General features: G+C 53.6%; 1 protein-coding gene across 1 annotated transcript in view; it reads right to left on the reverse strand.

The window, feature by feature from the left end:
• Positions 1-1074: 1074 nt before the first annotated feature.
• PAPPA2 (pappalysin 2) overlaps positions 1075-20036 on the reverse strand; it is a 106236-nt gene continuing 87274 nt past the window's right edge. Inside the window, exons 18-23 of the mRNA XM_044439142.1 lie at positions 19454-19622; positions 18422-18554; positions 14144-14253; positions 11086-11157; positions 2045-2143; positions 1075-1149 (exon numbers count right to left, since the gene is read on the reverse strand). Of these exons, the coding sequence (XP_044295077.1) occupies positions 1075-1149; positions 2045-2143; positions 11086-11157; positions 14144-14253; positions 18422-18554; positions 19454-19622 (658 nt within the window). The remainder of the gene's footprint in view (positions 1150-2044; positions 2144-11085; positions 11158-14143; positions 14254-18421; positions 18555-19453; positions 19623-20036) is intronic.

The raw sequence follows: 20036 nt of genomic DNA on the forward strand, positions 1-20036 counted from the left end.
CCCTCCTTCAGGCTTCTCCAATGCCACCTCTGTGGGGAGGGAAGACTGCCCCCCCCCAGTGCCAAGCAGGGCAGCGCTAGAAGAACAGCTTCTCTTCCAACTCACATCCCAGAAAGCAAGCCTAGTAAATATGAACACTGAGGACCAGAAACCTGTGGGGTGTTTGCAGGTCTGCCTGGGCTCATGAGACTTCAGTGCAGAAGAGCAGGGAGCAGCTTCGCGGGCAGCAGAGGCCTCTCTACAGAGGTGGCCCGTGGCCTTGGCAAGCAGGGCGATGGCTGGGGCTTCTCCTGTTACACTGACGTGCCAGCTGGTCGCGCTTTGTACAACGGGTGGAATTGGGCGGCAACCGTCTCCCCAAACTGGGCCACCCCAGGAGGGTGCTTCTTCCCGCACTTACAGTGGGCAAAGAAGAGCTTTTTATGGGGGGCGGCGGGGTTGAAGACCCGAACCTGCAGCCTGACGCAGTCCAGCCTGGCCCTGCAAAGCCCAATGGGGCTTCTTGCAGGCACCGGCCCTCGGCATCCCCTCAGCATCTGGGAAGTCCTCCCCTTAGGTGACCCCACATTTCCTCACATACTGTACCTCACAGCAGCACATTTCAGCTTAATAAACAGCAAATAAAAATATAATATAGATTTGTAATAAAATTAGGCTTAAATATTTGCAGACAGATCGTGTTTATCTTCCCCCTTTGCTAAACCAAGCCCTAGACAGTGAAGGGGGTGGGGGACAAAATGACAACATTCAGAGCAAAGACAGTTGCAGGTGGCAAACCACGGAGACAGTAACGCAGGGAAGGCGGCCCGGCAGCCGGATCAGGGCCAGTTTGCCAACAGAACCGACGGGGCCATGGGAGGGCTTGGCTTGGGCGTCCATTCCGACGGGAAGCGAATCCAGCTGGGCCGGTCAGGGCGTGTGCTCCGTGCGCCCTCTTCCTCTCCCCACCCTCCTGCGAGAGGCCCGTGTGCTTCCGTCTGCCTCCCCTTCGTCCCTCCCCGCGCTCACACTCCCCACCGGCCCTTGTCGTTCCCACCAGGGCCGACCCGGGCAGCACAAGCCTTGTGGTCGCTGTTACTGGTTCTCCTGGGCGTCTGGGTCCCGGCAGGTGCATTCGTCCTGGTCGCAGCCGTTGGGAAATAAGACCACCTGAAGGAACGGGAGAAGAGTGTGGATTCAGGAACCGAGGCCGTCCAGGAAGGGCTCTCCCCACCCTCCGCCCAGTTGGTTCAACCATGTTTGTTACGGAAACCTTTCCTCAACTATTTGATGCTCCAGAAGTCCGTTCGTGCTACTTCCTGTTTCCAGGGCTGGGAAAGAGCCAGTCTCAGACCCTGGAAGAGCCCCTGTCAGCCAGAGAACCTTCTGTGCCAAGCCATGTTGCCCCCTCCAAATCAGGTCCGAATCAGGGGGATAAAGCGCTAAAAACAGGCGAAAGGCAAACCAACAAAAAACCCTCCCTCCACACCAGGGCCCCAATCCAGAGCAGCCCTCTGCATGTACCATTTGGCCTTTCGTGAAAATCCACACAATTCCTAGTTGGGCGAACGTCGCACCAAGGGCTGGCCTGCATCGTGTGCGATCCTCACCCACCACCTGGCCCGAGGAGGAACGTGCAAGCGCCGTCCACGTGGGTTATGCTGATGATGCAGAGCAGCCCCCCTTCCGCTGCCGAGTGCCCCAGCTCCTTACGCAAGCTGGGAGACGGCATGTCTGGGGGATGAAACCTCGCCGCGCTCCACGCACTCGGCCCGCCCCATGCCTGTCCCCAGGTTGGAGGCCCCCCTAAACAGACGCGATGCTAATTTCAGGCTGGCTGGTATTCAGCGGAAGTGGACCCTTCCCACATCGCTCCTGCTTCGCTCAGCTGTCCCGTTTCTTTTTCCAGACGTGGCTCACCAGAGGCCAGGAGTGACTGGATGCGATAACGAAGGCCAACCACTGCTCGGAAGCACCAAAACCTAGTGCCTGATGGGAAATGCATCCTGGTGGAAGCGAAAATCTCGGCTCCCGCTGTAAAGAGGCAGTGCCTGCGCTCACCTACCTTTTTGGATGAGACGGTTGAGGAGCAACAGTCGCCCCCGTCATACTGGCAATAGGCTCGGTTATTGATGGTGTCACACCAGCCGTCCGCTTGGAAAGGCTACCGAGAGAGAGAAACGAGCGTTCAGAGAGAAGCAAAGTTGGCCACCACTGGGTCAGAAACCATGAAGAATCTTGCAGCACGCTGGAATCAACCAACTGGTTACCGCGCGAACTTTTCACAGCCAGAAGAACAAGCAATGGTTCCCCAGATCAGCTTACCAAGATCAGCTTACCAGATCAGGTTACCAAGGACCTTCGATGGCAACAGGAGTCACCAAAAATTTTGAGAAGGCATTCATATGAATTTGAGTTTCGTCCCTGAAATGGCAGGGGTCTTTGAGCAACAAAAATCCAGGGACTGCAAGTAACCGCTCTGCTTCCCAAGAAAGCATTCATTCATTTGTGTCTTTAGTAATCAAAAGCAAGAACTAAGAACATTCCAATCTGTTTTGCATGTCTACCATAATGTATCCCAGAAGGTTAAAATTACCATCTCAGCTCAAAAGTAAGAGTGAGAAGTCGCACAGTACAAAAATATACCGGACACATGCCTGCTCAGAGATCAGGAGCAACGGATTGCCCGGGAATAAGTGTGTCCTGAGAGGATCCAAAATCCCCCTTCTAGCCAAGCCTCCTCATCATCCACACAAGTAACGCTTGTTGTAAGCGGGTGGCTTGTCGGGATGTATGTGGAAGGCTCATTTTCAGGATGAGGAAGTATGAGAGAGAGAGAAAACAGCTGCAATATGAACCACAAAATCTGTTCAGCTGTGAAGGCCAGGCTGTGGGCAGTGACAGGGAAGGGCAGAGCGCCAGGGTCAGGAGCTGCCTATGGGCCAGAGGCCCAGGCCAGGTCAGCCGGGCCGGGTCAAAGGCACGGAGGAGGGCAGCCCGATCTGCAGGCGCGCTGGGGGGGCAGAGCACAGCTCCAGGGTCAGTTCACCGGAGGGCTGGAGCGAGGCAGGGTCTACTCAGAGGAAGCCCGGGAGGGCAGCGAGGCCGAGACACCCTGGCGCGAGGCGGGCCGGGGCGGGGGGAACAAGGAGCCCCCGGGACCACCGCACCGCTGTGGCTGGGGGCAGCGGCGCAGGGAGGCCCCGGATGCTGGTCATGGGGTCTCCCACTGTGCTGCAGAGTTGCTCCACGGCGCGTCCTGCCAGTGCCCACGACGCACACCTGGCTCCGCGAGCACCTGCCAGGTCACGCAGGCTCCGGCCCTGACACAAGGTCTGCTTCCAGTGAGCAAATACAAAATTATCCTCCAGGTAGGTGGCCCTCACAGAACCTAAGAAAAAGCCTAACATCCTTTGTGAATACCAGATGTAATTCGCCTTTCGAGTTGCAGCTATTTTATTTCCTCCTTCCTTGCCACAGGGAATGTGCTGCAAAGGGAAATCGATCTGATCCGAGCGCTCTGAAAAAGCTCCGGCAAGCCAAGAGCAGAAGGACAGAATCCACCTCCCGAGAACAGCGAGACTCAGAGAGCAGCGAGGATTTGCTCCCGTGGAGAAAATGCCGGTTCTTGCCACACAGCGGTGCATTCAAATCATGCCTTGGTTGCACTAAACGGATGCAGATCAAACCTCCAGATGGCAGCTTCACCAGCACAGTCACACTTCGTTTTCATGCTGGGATTAGTGATCCTTCGAACCCTGTAATTACTTGGGTCTTCTGTAAAGAGGCACCCTGTGCAAGTTGAAAAATGGAAATCGAGAAGGTGACCAGGCAGTCCTCGGTGCCTCAACGGACTTGCCATACGGAGAGGTCTGCTTGCAAGCTTCTGCCAGAGCAGCCGATCACTTGGGAGGAACCAGCACACACGGTGAGCCCATTTCCACGCGACCAGCGTGCATGCAATGCTTGCACACTAATCGCATTCTCCGTGACCCCTGGTCTCATATAAATGGGCTCTTAACACTTTGGAATCCCCTGGGCAAAGATTCCAACATCCTTATCATCATCATCATCATCATCATCATCATCATCATCATCATCATCCATATTATCCATATTATTGGGCCAACAAGAAGATCACAAAAGTTGCGAAGACCTTTAGACCTTCAGATCTTTTAGGGCAACATGCTGCAAAATGCAGAGCGGGAAGCGGCAAGGGGAAAGAACAGAAGCCACAGTGGACTGCCGAGACAAACCCAGCTCAGAGCAAGACACGGTGGGTTGGTTCCTCGCTCACCAGGCCACAGTGCTGGATTCAGACGACCGAACAAGCCCCTCTGAAACAAGGAAGTTGTGTGGTCGTGGAGAATGCAAGCCTCAGTGGCCGATTTCCCCCGTCACGCGAGTCTGCCACATGCCAGGGCGGCTAGCATCACAGACCCTGCCAGGGCGGCTTCTCGTGTTGTCTGAACCCGGCCAGGGTTATCTTGCTGCTGCACCTGGAGCCCACGGCAAGGGTTCTCCTATTAACCCGGCAACAAGCCACCCTGGTCTTGGGCACGTGCCATGCCGCGAAGGGCAACGAGGGACCTCTCCGGCAGAGAACTGAGCAAGCCTCCACGGCTTCTTAGCCGACCTGGAACCTTGTGAACCAGGCGCACGTTCAGCGTCTCCAAGTGAAGGAGGGTGGTTAAGGCTGGGCCTGGAGTCGACCCGAGGGCTGCAGGGATCAAGAAAGCAGGACTGAACAGTCCTGGGCTGCAGAGGAACCGTCTTTGGGCTGCAGAGCCCCCGTGGTGCGATCGTGCGACCTTGCGCCACACCTCTCCATGCGCAGCTCTCCGGCACGTGCCCGTTGATGACATGAGGAGCTGGCGCTCCTTGGCCACTCCAGCTGCCCACTGGGACGACCGGGGATGCCGACTGCGGGAGGAAGCGCCCGTGTCCACTGCTTGGAGCCAGTATTATTCTCGGCCGTTCAACTGTTGCAAAACGGCTTTCATTTTATTATTTCCTCACTCCCCGCCTGCCGCTTCCCAATTCCTTCCCTGCCAAGAAACAACCTTGCTGAAGACACGGAGGAAACTGAGAGCGAAACACGGCCGGGTGTTGCTCCGATCCTTCTGCACGGGGCGAGTGCTTCAACAAAGGTGGGAGAGCCCGCTGGGGGTGGAAGCGAACGGGCGACCCCAGAGGCACCACTGCAAGTGGGCATGTCAAGATAGACTCTAGGATCAAGGGACGGCTCTGCTACGCGGCAGAGCAGCTTCTGGGAGAGCCCGCGAGTGGGGAGCCAGATGGCGCACATTTGCAGACCCTGCCGTGGTCAGTCATTCGCGGGCAGCCTCAGCCTCAGACAGTCTGGCGGGATGGCGGAAAGGCTGGGCGCTGGGCACAAGCCACAGCAAAACCAACGTGCCTCTTTCGGGAGCCCTGTGAAGGGAACCCTCTTCACAGCCCTGTTAATTAATGGAAGTGGTGGAGCTGGTGGTCCAGGGTCTTTCCATCTCTGGGACCGCAAGGACTTGGAGCACCTCTGGCATTAACCACGGGACTGGGCTTCCTCCAGCGGCATTTTTAAAATACCCTCATGCAAGCGTAAGAATGTAAGAGTAGCTCTATTTGGTCGGACCAAAGGCCAGCCTAAACCGGTGCACGATCGAACTGTGCCTGGCATTATGAACAAGGTGGAAAGGCCTTGGTCTGTTCAGAATACATGGCCGCCCCATTTCACTGGGTCTTTGCATTCTGAGGAGCACCAACAGTTTCTCTTTGTACCTTCTGGAAATTCAGAGGCCCTCCCGCTGTCTCCAGAACACAAAGCATCAGCTCCTGCTCTGGATTCTGTATCTGCCAGCCCAACCTCTAATCCCAGCACTGCTCATTCAGGAATGCTACGGCATGGCGGAGCCAGAAAAGACACGGAATCCAGTTAAACGGGGAACCGCAGGACTGGCGGTCATGCTCTTTCGTGCAGTGCAACTCTTGCCCAAGATCTACTCATTTTAGTCAATTTAAGGTCATCTGCAAAGTTAAGGTACCCATTCATCCTTTTACTTATTTCGGTGCTTCCACAAGAGAGCCTTTCCCTTGATCAAAGCAAAAGCCAAAGCCAATGGAGGTGTAAGACACTGGCCCGGTTTACATGAGATGGCAAGCCAGAGATTTTTTTTAAAAAATGTCTTAGCATGAACAAGCAAGCGTGCTTCTGTGCTGGGCTGAGCCTTCCCACTTAGCTCCTCCGAGGAGAACACCTCCACAAGCCAGGGACTCTGTCCATGGTTTGTGAGAACTGCTCCCTTTCCAAGGAGATCAAGACCAAAGCTTTCTAACTCAAAGGTTTATGTTAAAGCTGGTGAGCTACACGGGGTTCGCTGTATAAAAGAAGAGTCTTGCAGAAAGACAAAAGAAAACCAGCTAAGTTAGTTTTAGGGCTATTGGGGAAAAGCAGATTAATGATGGGAAGTTGATTCTCAACGGAATACCTTTGCTCCCTTCCAAAACCGAGCAAACCGCACCTCCGAGGTGGCTCTTCCTGTCTTGGGCCAATTGCCTGGAGTGCCTGAAGCGTCCCAATCATTTCAGCCCCCATAACCTCAGATTAAGGCTGCTAGGCCTGCCCTCTCCACGTCGGCATATGACACTTTTTCACGGAAAAGTGGTCCGATTCTCAGCAGCTGCCTGGCTTGCCTCTGGCTCCACCAGCCTGGGCCATTCAGCTGCTGGTTTTGGCTATCTCCCCTCTTGCCTGGCTCAGAACTTGTTCCCACCGCCTCTGTGGCTCTTTTATAGAAGGAGAGTCTCCAGTGGGCACCCATCAGTAAGCCAGACTGAGAACTCCGGCATCTTCTGCTCCTAGCAAGCCAGGATCATAAACCAGGGTTTGTTCTTGGCTTATGGCTCCAGATCATTACCAAAGGCAAGGAAGAGTTCCTGGTTTCGAGGGACAGAGTTCCAGTTCCCTGCAACCACTCCTGCTTCCAGAAGGTGCCGTGGGAATGAACCAGCGGCCTGCAGCATCTCGCCTGTCCATTCATGGCAAGCCAGAATGGGGAAAAAGCTGGATTATGGTGACTTCCGAATGCAGCTATTTTCACTCCCTCTATTGCGCTCGTAAGCCAGGCTAACACAAAACCTATTGCAAATACCTTGCCACACACCCTTTCTTCAGAACAGGTTACAGTTCAACCCCCCAACGATTAAACAAAACAATTAAATCCACCTTTCTTCTTCTTTTCTGCATACTCTCACAGAGCATGGGAAGAGAGGAAGAGAGTCAGCTCGGGGGTTGCAATACAGGCTGCACCTGTTCACAATGCCCTTGGCAATTTTGTCTGCTTTGTCTATTTTGCCCACTTCAGTTTGTTCTACTAGTTTTTTTCTATTCCACATTGTTCCTATGCATTTGTATATGCTAAGAAAATAAAATTTTTTAAAAAATTTAAAAGCCAGCTTTCTTGTTAAAAAGAAGCATAGGAAGGGGCCTGCTCCCCCGGAGCAAGATTTCCCTTTGCTGAGCTGTCAGCATCTGCAGCGGCCGCCTGCTGCTGTCCCGGGCCTCTTGGCGTCAGGAGTGTTGCTGAGAGCCCCCCGTGGTGCTCAGAGGGCTCCCACTGCTCCTCCCCCTGGGTAGAAAAGGTCTAGAGCTCAGTGCCAGGGTCTGAGCAACCACCTTCAGGACAGACGGGGTGTGTGTGTGATATCATATCATCATCATCATCGCCGCACTGCATTTACACCCCGCCCTTGCTAAGAACCCAAGGTGGCTTGCACAGCAGGGTTCCCGAAGGCGCTTCATAGCCGAATGAGGCCCAGAGCCATAGGTCCTGGGCCCCCAGCACCACCCCACATGGCTCTCAGCACACCATCCGTGTCACGCCTGCCCAGTCGGACCTCCATCCGGGATGTGGGCAGCTGGGCCCGGTGTTTTTCACCTTTGGAAAGCTCCACCTGCCGTTCCAGCCAGACCAGGGCAGGCTAAACGGGGACCCACCACAGCCCTGCCGTTTCAAATCTCTTGCCAAGCCGGTCCTCGCTCAGGCAGGCCGAGGACAGACGGGGCCGTGGAAAGCAAGCTCCAAAGCCACAGCAGCCCCCTGACCTGCTTGGCCTCTGCCCAGTTTACACGCGGGCTGAAAGGACACGCTGGGCCACGGAGGAGCTCCCAGGCTTTGAACCGGCCCCAAGGCGAGGGCTTTATGCCTCGGGTGCTGTGGCGCTTTGCTCCCGGCCCAGGTGGACGTTCAAAACAGCCTTCATGTCTCCTGGGCATCTGCCAGGAGACATCCTGACGGTGCATAAACAGAGCAGCCCATGTAGGAAGATGAATGGGCAGGAAGAGGGGGAAGGAGGGGCTGAAGCAACAGGAAGAAGAGAGACCGAGGAGGGACAGAAGGCAGGGCAGTGCAAACAAGGCTGGCCGCAGGAGCGGACTCCACGGAGGGAGAGCGTCTGCAGGCCGCCCCTGCCCATCCGTCACCAAGGCGACTGGCAGCCCGGGAGGGGTCGAGCCTTCCTCTGGCCCTCGTCTTCCAGCCTTCTCACACTTCGGGTGCTGGGAAAAGTCAGAACAGGGTTGCCTACATGTGCCTTTGTGCTATACAATCAACCCTGCGCCCCTTTCTCAGAAAGCACCCCGATTCCAAGCCAGGCCACTGTTTGGCATTTGCTGCTGCTGGGAGAGGTGGGAGCTGACGGTGGCTTCCCCAAGCAGCTGCCAGGGCTCCAGCTTTGCTGATCGGGAAGGGCCGATGAGGCTGCCAGGCTAACAGCACTGCAATCGCCCTCTTTGTCGGCATGCAGACCCACAGCCATCCCTGTGCCTCAGTGGGCCCTATGTCATCTCCTGCGGCCAAAGGCCACTGTACTGAGCCCCCTCTGCAGACCTCTCGCCTTCTTCTGGCTGTTCCCTTATTTCGTCATCAACGGCCCAGCTGCTGGGCCCACGTGTCTCCGAATCGATAAGACACTCTGCGTATGCTCTAAAAGCCTGCAGCTGGCGGTGAGTTCCACTACCTGGTGGCCGTAAGTAAGTGATCGCCCAGGGGGCCTCGGTGATCTCACCATAAAAACGCCGGGGTTCAAGGCGAACGGGGCCTTTCCTGGCGGAACCCGGTTATCCTGTCTCATGGCTGCCACCAAGGCTTCCCATCATGGGAGACTCCTTTCTGGGGCCACGGTCAGGGGATCAGTGGCTGGCACAGGGCTCAAGGGGGAAAGCAGCCGGCCGCGGAGTGCTAAGGCCCTCCTCACTGTGGCTTCCGTGTGGGTCGTCCATCCACTGTTTTGTGGCCGAGAAGCAGCAACCGGCTTCCCAGCCCCACGACTGCCACTGTCCCCCGGCAGCGTCGATTCTGAGCATCGAAAGATGCATAATCCACTTTCCCTGGGTAGACCTGGGAAGACACCCCTGGGAGGGCGGACATAATCAAAAAGGCGGCCGGAAGCCCCGCACCCTGGGAGAGCCACACAGGGGCGCACGGGCTCCCGGGCACAGGTGGACCGGCCGCCTGAGGTCCTCGCACGGCTGTCCCGGGGCACCGCGCAGGCCACCCAGATAAATAGCCAACACCCTGGGAGCTCAGCCAGGGGCAAGCGGGCCGGGTGCGGCTTGTGCGCCCCAGCCGGCCACCCCTCCTCGGCCGTGGAGCAGGGCAGATCCGCTCTTCCAATGGGGCACTGTGCAAGCAAAGGAGCTCCCCAACGGGCAGAGGGGCTCTGCAGCCGCTAGGAGCATGCAAAGCGGCTTCTCCCTTCCTTCTCCGGCCAGCCGCCAGGTCGCTCTGCACTCTGGCCCGCTCTCCACTCCCATTCTATTTCAGTGCCTCGCTCTCCCTCCACTCTGCCGTCTGGTTTTCTTGCTGTCAAGGCACTGCCGCCCCTCCCTCCCGAGCAGCTTTCCAAATGCCTCCCCCTTCTCCCCCTGCCCCCCTTGGGGTTTGCAGATGCCTCCCTCCTCGCTCACTGGCTCGCTAGGCGAAGAGAGGCTGAAAGGGGCAGAGGGATTACTAGGCGGGGGGGGGGGGGGAGAAAAGGCGCCCTTCATTCTGCCTCCAGACCCAGAAGAAAGAAGCACCAGAACCAATCCAGCGGACCCGGCCAAGTCACCTGTGGGGGTTTGTTCCAGGTTAGGCCAGGGAGTCTTTCCAGAACCACACACTGCAAACGGCAGGTCTGTATCTTTATATTAAGGTTGGCGGGTCCTATCAGCTGGTGGCAGAGTCATCGCTCCTGGAATGACACGTCCCAGAAATCCCTGGCTACTGAGAATGCCGATTAAATTTCCCGAGGCTTCCCTCTTCCCAGCACAAACCTCACCGTGTCTGAGTGCTCCGTTTCCAGACTCCTCAACAAAGCGGGCTAGGATCCCTCTCACCCAGCAAACAGTGTCAATTTCTGGTTACGGTACCGCCGTGGTTAGCGTTAGCCGTCGTTCAAGGCACACAGACACAGCTCTTGATGAAGTCAGCGCTCTCACGGGGAGGCTGGGAAGGATCCTGAGGGCCCCCCAATCTCTCAGGCTTCTCCGGGCAAGGCAGTCACTGTGCCCCCATGCTTCCACGCTCACAGTGGTTCGCAGGTGTTTTACAAGGCATCGTCCCGCCCCAGGGCTCTCCTGTCCTTGGCAATCCTTTCCACACCCTTTTAAATTTTAGCTCAAGGAAAGGAGGCAATTCTTTTCCACGAGCAAAAGGCACCAGAGCAAAAAGTGGGCAGCTCTGTCATGCCACCTTGTGGCTGTGCAATGGAACTTGCAGAGCGGTAGAAAAGGAAAACCGCGGGGGAAGAAGCCGAAAGTACGATAAAGGGACAGGTTAAGTGCCTCGGGCACAGAAGCCCTTTGCCACCACAAGAGAGCAGGTCTCCGCGGGACCTAAACGGCCAGATCGGTAGACCTGCTGTCCCATACCAGATAGCGCCACTGGCACTGGGAGGCCACGAGTGCCGTTCCCGTGGGCAAACAGGCGCCTCACATTTCTGCCTCCCAGAGAGGAACTCCTCCCGGACAACCCTGCGTCACGCCATCGACACACGGCAGCTGGAACAAGGAGGCTCCGACACCCGGGACCCCCTCGGCGCAGGCGTGTGCCCGCAGGAGCGGCCTACCTCGCAGGACGCGATGCAATGCATGGCTTTTGGATCTGGATGCCACTCCAGTCTTCCAGTGCAGACCAGACTCTGAAGAGACAGAAAAGAAGATTCATGGGGACCCTACAGGGGTATATTCATCTGGCCGAGGACACAACCCTACGCATGTTCAGAGAGAGAAAAGTCCCAGAAACTCCCAGCCAGCCCTGTGGCCAAACATGCATAGGATCGTTTTTATCCCAGGCAGATTTAAATGTGCATCAGCGTAAGTATTCCTTATTCCCTGAATGGCCAATGAGCGATTCGGTTCTGCAATAATGACCTTTAAAAGATTCCACTGGTGAAGAATTTAAATTTCCACTTAAAATCGTGCACCTCGATTGCAATTTAGGTCTCACGGTTGTGGAGATCAATATGGAAAGTATTGGTGATGGATGCAAAAGCAGGAGCTTCTATAAGGTGCTTGTCTACGGATCCCTTCACAAAGGCCTCTGGATAGCCTCATTCCATAAACTGTTTGTTGTTCTTACACTCCTATCTCATTTATGTATTTATTGGATTTTTATCCACTGCAATAAGTCTTCCTGAGCAGGTTTAGCACCTTCTCACATTCTAGAACCAAAATTTGCAAAACTCCAGGTAGTTTTGTAACATGCACTTTTATCAGTCTGACAGAAACCCAATCTTATTTGCAAATTTACTAAAATGTATTCTCCGCAGGGGATGGGATCCTTCTTGGGATGGCATTTGGATTTCTTGTGGGGGGGGGAATGCATAATTAGTGAGTACAAGGCTTCTAATCTAGTTCTGGAGAGATGAAACTGTCCATTAAGCTGAATGCATCCTGCAAAGAAAAAGCCAAAATGCACACACACTGTCAACACATGTGCCTATCACAAATCTGTATTTTATTGTGTGAATATGGTATGACACACACCCGACACACACGACTCCCTGCTTGTAGACTACATGTTTGTTAACTTACCTGGGCATCTAATTGGTTCAGAAATGCCTGAAGGGCCTTTGCTCTCACCCGATTCAAGAAAAGAGCCAGGATCACTTACACAAATATATTGTTTTCGTGTTTTCGGCAGCACCAGGAAACAGAAACCTTTGGGAGGAGTACTCAGCAGGAAAAGCTGTATGCCTGCAACAGCTAAATGTTTTCTTGACAAATATCTACTCAACTGAAGCTGCTAGTTCCTACCCCAAAATTAAAAGGTGCAGAGGCTGGATCTAAGTTGCAACCTCTTCATTTCTGTCAACCTGCCTTTGCTTAGCCCGGTCCAGTTCGGTGGAGGATTCTGAAGTTCTCCAGTCCCCTTTGCTGGCTGCCTCACCCCACTCCATTCAGTACGGCAGGTGCCCCTTAAGAGCCAAGAGGGTTCAAGTTGCCACAAAGTGTCGGAGACAATCAAGCCCAGAAGCGAATAAAAAATGCACAGGGGGACCAAGAAACGGAGAGAGAACGTGCAGTTTGGGGACAGCTCCTGGCAAGGGAGCAACACTTGGTTTCACAACAACTCGCCTGCTCCCCGTGGCCCTCTTGCTGCTGTCTTCCCGTAGCCCTCCCCACCCAGGACACCTCCACATCATGAAGGGGGTGGGGGCTGGAAAGAGAGTACTTCTCAAAGGGGGAGAACCCCAGCTCAAGGTCACCTTCCAACTCAAGGCTCTGCGCCCCACAGAGCGCTGGCGGAGGGCTGCCACGGGAGGCCACCCTCCCTTGCGGAGACGTGTCCTCTCTCCGGCTGCGGCCTTGATTCAACTTGACACACAGCAGAGTCCAGAGGCGCAAAGCTCTGCCTGCACTTCCCGAAAGTTCCCAGGAGGAGTGAGGCGTCTTGGCCGGGAACACTGGCTCCCGAAGCACTATCTGCTTCAGTTTCTCCCTTCTTTGTGCCTTCAGCGTGCTTAATTTGCAGAAATATTTACCTCAACAGACCCAATTCAGGGAAAACAAAAAAACTATAATATTTGAAGCATTTCAGCCATTCCACTGAGAGGAATCAGGATGATATTGTCAAAACTTGCAGTTAGCAAGAAATTGGAAACTGTGGCCAAAATTTCAGGAGACCAAAACCAGAACATATCAAGACAGCTTGGAATGGAACTGCAGCTAAATAAAACACGAATCGAGAGTTGTTTCCAAACCAATAGTCTTGCCACATTTCATTTCACCTCTTCCTCCAACAATACATTTTGTGTTTGTCCCTTCTTATGCATATTATATGCATTTCTTTTCCCAGAATTGCGAGCTTGGAAGGAAGTCAAGCTCTGATCCAGCTGATGCACAGTTCCACACCACAGCCAAGTGAGAAATCTACAGCGTATTTGCACATTCAGTTCCTTCCTTGAAAATAGTGATTACAGGAGAGAAGGACTGCAAGCCACTGGATTGCCTGCTTTATGCAACGGTTTACAACCATTCGCAACCATTGCTCCCCTTCTCCAGCTCCTCTGATGGTCGTTTGTCTCCACTGCAGAACTTCCTGGGTGATCCCCACTATAATGTGCCACATGCTAGAAACAGGGAACCACGATGCTAGATAGCCACAGCTGTGTTGCCACCGAATGCGAGGCGCTGGATTGGGTCCACCCTTACGTTCCTGAGCAAGTACTATCAAGCATCAAGACATCCTTATGAAGTAAGCTTTTATATGCAGCAGCCAGTAGGACGAAGCCGTTCCAAGCGCAATCCGAAGGACTGCAGCCTTCCTTAGAAACCCCTGCGGCATCAGAGGACATGTGATTAATGACAGCAGGTTGTTTATCACTTTCTGCATGAAACAGGAGGAGCCGCTATGGCCATAAACCCCTCGCAGCCCTTCCCAAAGAGCCGCTTCTCCTGCTGCTTCACTGTCGCCTCCTCTTAGCTTCCCTCCTCCATCATCCTCGTGTTTTTATTATCTCTCTTTTGCCTAAACTGGCCTAAAGGGATGGAAAAGTACATCGGTTCAGAGAAGAATCCAAAGCTGCCTGTCAAGACTTTCCATGGACTAAGAGCAGTTCACCACACAGAGATTTTAAACTAGAAAAACCTCCTTCTTGGTCCCGGGCCATTTTTCCTTCTTACCCGGACTCTGGTGGGCTTCAGCCTGTGGTCCATGGTATCGGCAGTGACGTTCTCAGGCAGCACCACAGGGTCTCTTGGAAGAATGAGACAGGAGGGGATGCACACAGCCCCTGCGGTGGAGAAACCAAACAAAGAATGCTGTTTTCCCAAGTGGGACCATGAGAGTCTCTTGGGCGTCAGAAGCCTTGGCAAAGAACGAGGTTCTTCACATGGCGGCTCGTGTGAGACTCTGGAACGACACACCAGCAGTGTTGCATGTGCCATGCAGTTTCTGACAGATTTGAGCAGCTTGCTCAGAACTAGGAGAATCTTAATGTGTATTTTATTGAGAGAGAAAGGTTCCCCACGACTGACTGAAGAGGACAGTCTCCAAAGAGTCCTGACTCTTCCACTGTATCTCACGGAAGAGAAACTGGGTGGACGCCAGCAGTCCGGATGGCATCCTTTCCCCCAGTTCCCTCGCCAGCACGTGCCTGCACACCGCACGATCACATCCCCTGAGCATCCCGCTTCCACCCTGCAGCTTTTGTTTACTTCCATTTTTCTCCCCATTCCCTTAAAAAATAAACCTTGGGAGAAAAACATCTCAAAAGAAACCCCACAGCCAAGAAAGGATGCTGTGCTAAAGCTATATAAGCAGGGAAAGTCATTTCTTTCTGCCAGCATCATTACAGGATTTGTGCTTTTTTGTGTGTAGGGAGAACGGAACAGTGGGACCGGCATCGGAAGGGCCTCCGTGAGGAAAGGTGCCTCTCAGACCTTTAAGACCTACTCTTTGTAATAAGAAGGAGTTAATTCTCCCACCAAGATGGACTGGACTGCAAACATCTCATTTTGGCAAGACGGTGCCCACTGCATGCTCGCTGTGTTCCCCCTTGAGGCTGCAGCTATTAATGCTTGGGATTTCTGAATAAAGCCCTCACAATTCCTGTGGTCCAAAACACAGACAGAAAGATGGTTGCCCCTTCTGGCTGGGAAGTTCCTTTGCAGATCACATGCTGCGGGACTCAGCTTTCCAATGTGCAGCAATGCGATTTGTTCTAACACTGGCACTTCAAGCTGCATGCCAGGGATCGGGCAGCCAAAGGATTTGCTGCTCTGCACTGAAGACATGCAAGGTCAAACTGTCCAGCGCTCGCTAGGTGGGATGCACCAGCCAAGCGCAGGCCCAGGAACAGCCTTCAAGTGCCCTTTCCGCTTCCATGGCGGGCGTGTCGTGAGCGGAGCTGGCCGGAGCTGGGGTCAGACTAGATGGCCTGGGAGACCCCTTCTGACTCGCCTTGTTTCTGCGTTTCTGTGTAGTACCTACGCAGCTCACCCTTTTCCCTCTGCAAGGAAGCATCTTTGCCATCCCCATCAGCCCAAGGAAACCTGTACAAGGGCAAAATTCTACGCCTGAAGGGACAGAAAACCAACCCTTTCCTGGACCATCTCAGGTGCCTAGTCCTCAAGCTGGCCATTCCTGCTGCAACTCAAATGGGTCCCCGTCCCCTTTTCACAGTTACTACACAAAGAAGCAGTGACTGCTTCCAATGAAGATTGCATTATGCTCATAATGAACTAGGTGTCTTAGGAAACTAAGAGAAAAAGCAAGACCGGAGTCATATTTGGCACCTTCTGAAGTTTGCCTCTTTGCTTGCTGGCCTGAAGTCGGCATTGCCCTGTTCTGCTTTTTGTTTTTCCAGCAAGTCACTTTCCCTCAGCCTAACGCACCTCCGTGGATTCTTGAGAGATAAAATTTGGAAGGCCCCCATTTATTCCATCCTAAGCTTCTTGGAGAAAGACTAGGAAACAAATGTGATAAGTAAGTTATACTGATTTGTTGATTCTCCTGTTCTTTCTATTTCTGCAGAATGAATCATCTGAATTCAAGGCTCTCCTGTGGGTACCAATCTTGTGGAACGAATTAGAGGAAAATTATTTTCCTGACCAGTTTCTTGTCACCAGAAGAAAACACAGGAAGTTGAGGGGCTCCTGATGGGTTACACCCGAGAGCACTTAAGAGAGTTGGCCGGGGTTCTCTCACGCCTGCTGGCCTCCATTTTTGAGGCCTCGTGGAGAACGGGTGACATTCCAGAGGACTGGAGGGTGGCATTAGTGGTCCCAATGTTCAAAAAGGGTAGTAGAAGGGACATGGGGAATTATAGACCGGTTAGCCTTACGTCCATTGTAGGAAAAACAATGGAAAGGCTCATAATAGCGAGAGATCTAGTGATGCTAGATAGGGAAGGGAGGCTGGCAGCCACACAACACGGCTTCCGCAAAAACAGGTCCTGCCAAACCTTGTGGAATTCTATGACAAGGTTTCGAGATGGCTGGATGGAGGGGATGCAGTGGATGTGGTTTACCTGGATTTCAGCAAGGCCTCTGACAAAGTGCCCCATGATATCCTGGTGGAGAAACTGAGGAGTTTTGGGATACACCAGAGCACTGTCCGGTGGATTAGGGCATGGTTGACTGACCCAAAGCAGAAAGTAACCATTAGTGGGGAATCATCGGGATGGCTGCCAGTGACAAGCGGGGTCCCCCAGGGCTCTGTCCTGGGGCCAATCCTGTTTAATCTTTTCATCAATGACATGGAAGAAGGGGTGAACAGTCTGCTGATCAAATTCGCAGACAACACTAAAACTGGAGCAGTGGCCACAACTGAGGAGCAGGTACTCCAGATCCAAAAGGATCTGGACAGACTATGGAAGTGGGCAGGAGACAACAGGGTGGCGTTCAATGTGGATAAGTGCAAGGTCTTGGGGCATAGGAATGGGTGTCATAAGTACAGGTTAGGGGACAAGTGGCTGGAGAGCAGCACTTGTGAAAGGGACCTCGCGGTGCTGGTTGACTGCAGGCTGAACATGAGTCAGCAGTGTGATGCGGTGGCCAAGAGGGCGAACACCACCCTTGGTTGCATAGTCAGAAGTGTGGCTTCTGGATTGAGAGAGGTATTACTACCACTCTGTACGACTCTGGTGAGCCCACAACTGGAGTATTGCGCTCAGTTTTGGGCCCCTCATTACAGAAAGGATGTAGCCAGCTTGGAGTCAGTGCAGCGTAGGGTCACAAGGTTGGTGGCTGGTTTGCAGGGGATGCCGTATGAGGCGAGACTGAGGGAACTGGGTCTCTTCAGCCTGGAGAAGAGGAGACTCAGAGGGGATCTGTTGGCGACATGCAGGTATGTGAGGGGGTGTCACACGGAGATGGGTAGAGACCTGTTCTCCCCTGCAGAGGAAGGCAGGACGTGCTCCAACAGAGCAAAGCTCAGGGAGCCAGGGTTCCATTTGGATGCCAGGAAGCAGTCAGGACCCCGAGGGTGTGGAATGGGCTTCCACAAGAGGTGGTTGAGGCCCCATTGGTGAGGGTGTTCAAGGATAGACCAGACATGCACATGGTGGGCATGTCGTGAGTGGAGCCGGCTGGAGCTGGGGGTCAGGCTAGATGGCCCGGGAAGCCCCTTCTGACTCACTCTGTTTCTATGTTTCTATATTTTAACAATACACTTATCAACTGGGATATGTGACCAAGCTTGTGGGTCACATGCTGCAGTTCTGATGGAGTGCAGAAAGCCCACAGAACAGAGGGCTTGCAGAATTTCTCAGTATCTCAGCTTTCTTTAAACCAGCACAGCTTGTGCTGCAAATATGTAGCAATGCCACTGAAATTTCATAAGCTACACACGTTTCCAAATTTAAAAATTTAGTGGTTGGTGAGGATTGGCTTCAAGGCCCCATGTAGCACTCGGCCTCTTCCCACACTGAAAGAAATTGGAATAAATGATGCTCAGTGCAAATACCTCACATTATTTATACAGGAACCCAGTTTTGCTTCCCTTCCATTCCTCCTGTACTGCCTTTTGCTGTTTCCCCTAGGACTTGCATCTCACATGACCTCCATTTTCTCTCCCTTCCCAGAAGTGTTCCGCCTTGGCTCTGCACTTCAGCCTTCCTGTTGTTTGGGACAGATGTTTTACAGATGCAGAAGAGAGGTGTTTTCGGACCTATTGCTTGCTCAAGGCACCTGTCTACAACCCAAGAACACCTGACTTTTGCACTGCAGGAGGAAAATCAGAAGTATATATAGCATTGCTATTACGCAAATATCAAACAAGCTTCATTACGTGGCAGCAGAAAGCAGCACAAAAAAGGCCAAGGTTTTATTCACTGCCAACCTTCTGAGAAAGAAACGAACTCAGCCAAGGATGGGGGAAAGCTCTCCTCGAAGAATGAGGAAAAGGGATTGGCAGGGAGGGGTCCGCGGAGACGGTTAATCAGAGAGTGACCTTCTTACCAATTCCATAACCTTGCTCACACTTGTACTCCACTGAATTAAGCTCTTCGGGGGGCGAACATTCCCCTTGTAGCTCTTCACACAATTTAAATTCCTCCGACCACAAACCATCTTTAGTGCAAAGGATAGCAGGCTGCAGCACAACGAGAAAGTAACTCTTCGTGAGACACAAGGAATTCAAAACCGCTCTTATGCTGCCAGACTCACGATGGGAAATGCCAACCCACATTCCCCCATCCAGGGTGACTTTCACAAAACCAGCACTAGTCGTCGCTTCCAAGGCTGGCGTCGTGCACATTTTTATTGGTGTTCCAGTAATGGGTTTGCAGAAAGACACCTCTGACCCCACGGCTTTCGGTGCTAACTTTATAGGCTCAAAGGGGGAGAGATTCGCTGGTAGACTAAACCCATTTTCAACTGCAAATGTCTTGCGGGAAGTGTGTGTGTGTACATATCCTTCTGTCTTCCAATACACACATTTGTCTTCTCCCTCAATCATATGATTGATTAGAAATGCAGAAGCAGAGAGAGTGAGACTATGGGTACTGCCCCATCTCATTCATTGGTTCAGAAGACACCTAATGCTTCCGCTTTTCCCACGATCCTCTCTCTTTTCTTCCATCCTGTTTCTTTCTGCACTGAGAAAAGATGGCGATTTCCCCGGTGTGGGGGCTCTTACAGGTACACAGCACCTTCTAGCTGGTTGTTCAAAGATGCCTCCATCTGGAAGCACCCCAAATGTCTTGACTGCACCCATGAGTTGAACAGTGGCGCGCTTTCCCATTCACGGTGGGCAAAAGCCACTCCAGGGAAGGGAAGGGGTGCTCACCTTTATGCACTCATGATCCCCCCTCCCCCACTGCAGGGGTCCAGCTGCCCTCGCTTTACTAGAGAAGGAAGTCAAGTTCCAGAAATATTGGCAAGCTCGGCCGCAGCACACAGCCCAAATGCTGTGGAATGCAGGTGCCCGAATGCCCCCGCCGAGGGAGATCGCCGACTCGCCACTCGGCCACAGAAAGCCGCCCGCCGTACCTTCATGCTCTGCAGGCCACAGGCCAGGGTGCACTGGCTGTCCAGCTCGAAGCCGTTGGTGCAGTTGTACATTCCCTCGAAGACGGGCGGGGGCGGTTTGCACACCACGGGGACACAGCCGCCTTCCTCCCAGAAGCCACTCTCCAGGCAACGGATGCTGAGGATCTTCCTGGAGGCGGGGGACCAAAGACACAGGAAAAGGCCGCTGACCACACCTGCCCCGGAAACAGCTCCCAGGGCCGGCACGAGTGCCAACCACCCCGCAGCGCGTGCAAGGGGCTCTGAGCGGGCAGGCCCACAGCCCTCCAGGCACTGCTTTCTGGCTTCAGGCAGACCTCCCCTCCCGCCCGGTCAATGGGATCCTACGAAGCGGACCGATGTGCGGGCTGCAGCACTGCCACCCACAGGCGCTCTTCTCTGCCAGGATGCCCAAAGTGGTCTGGTTCTCAGCTCAGAACCTGCGTTTGAATAGCTTTGAAATGCACATTTTGAAAGACAACGTGTTCAAGGATGTGTGCTTTCGGGAGAAGGCATGTATAAGCGTGTACTTTGAAAGAAAAGGCATTTCAGATGTATTTGTGCG

This window comes from Varanus komodoensis, unplaced genomic scaffold (genome assembly GCF_004798865.1).
Source record: "Varanus komodoensis strain SLA01 unplaced genomic scaffold, ASM479886v1 scaffold34_1, whole genome shotgun sequence".
Classification (NCBI taxonomy): domain Eukaryota; kingdom Metazoa; phylum Chordata; class Lepidosauria; order Squamata; family Varanidae; genus Varanus; species Varanus komodoensis.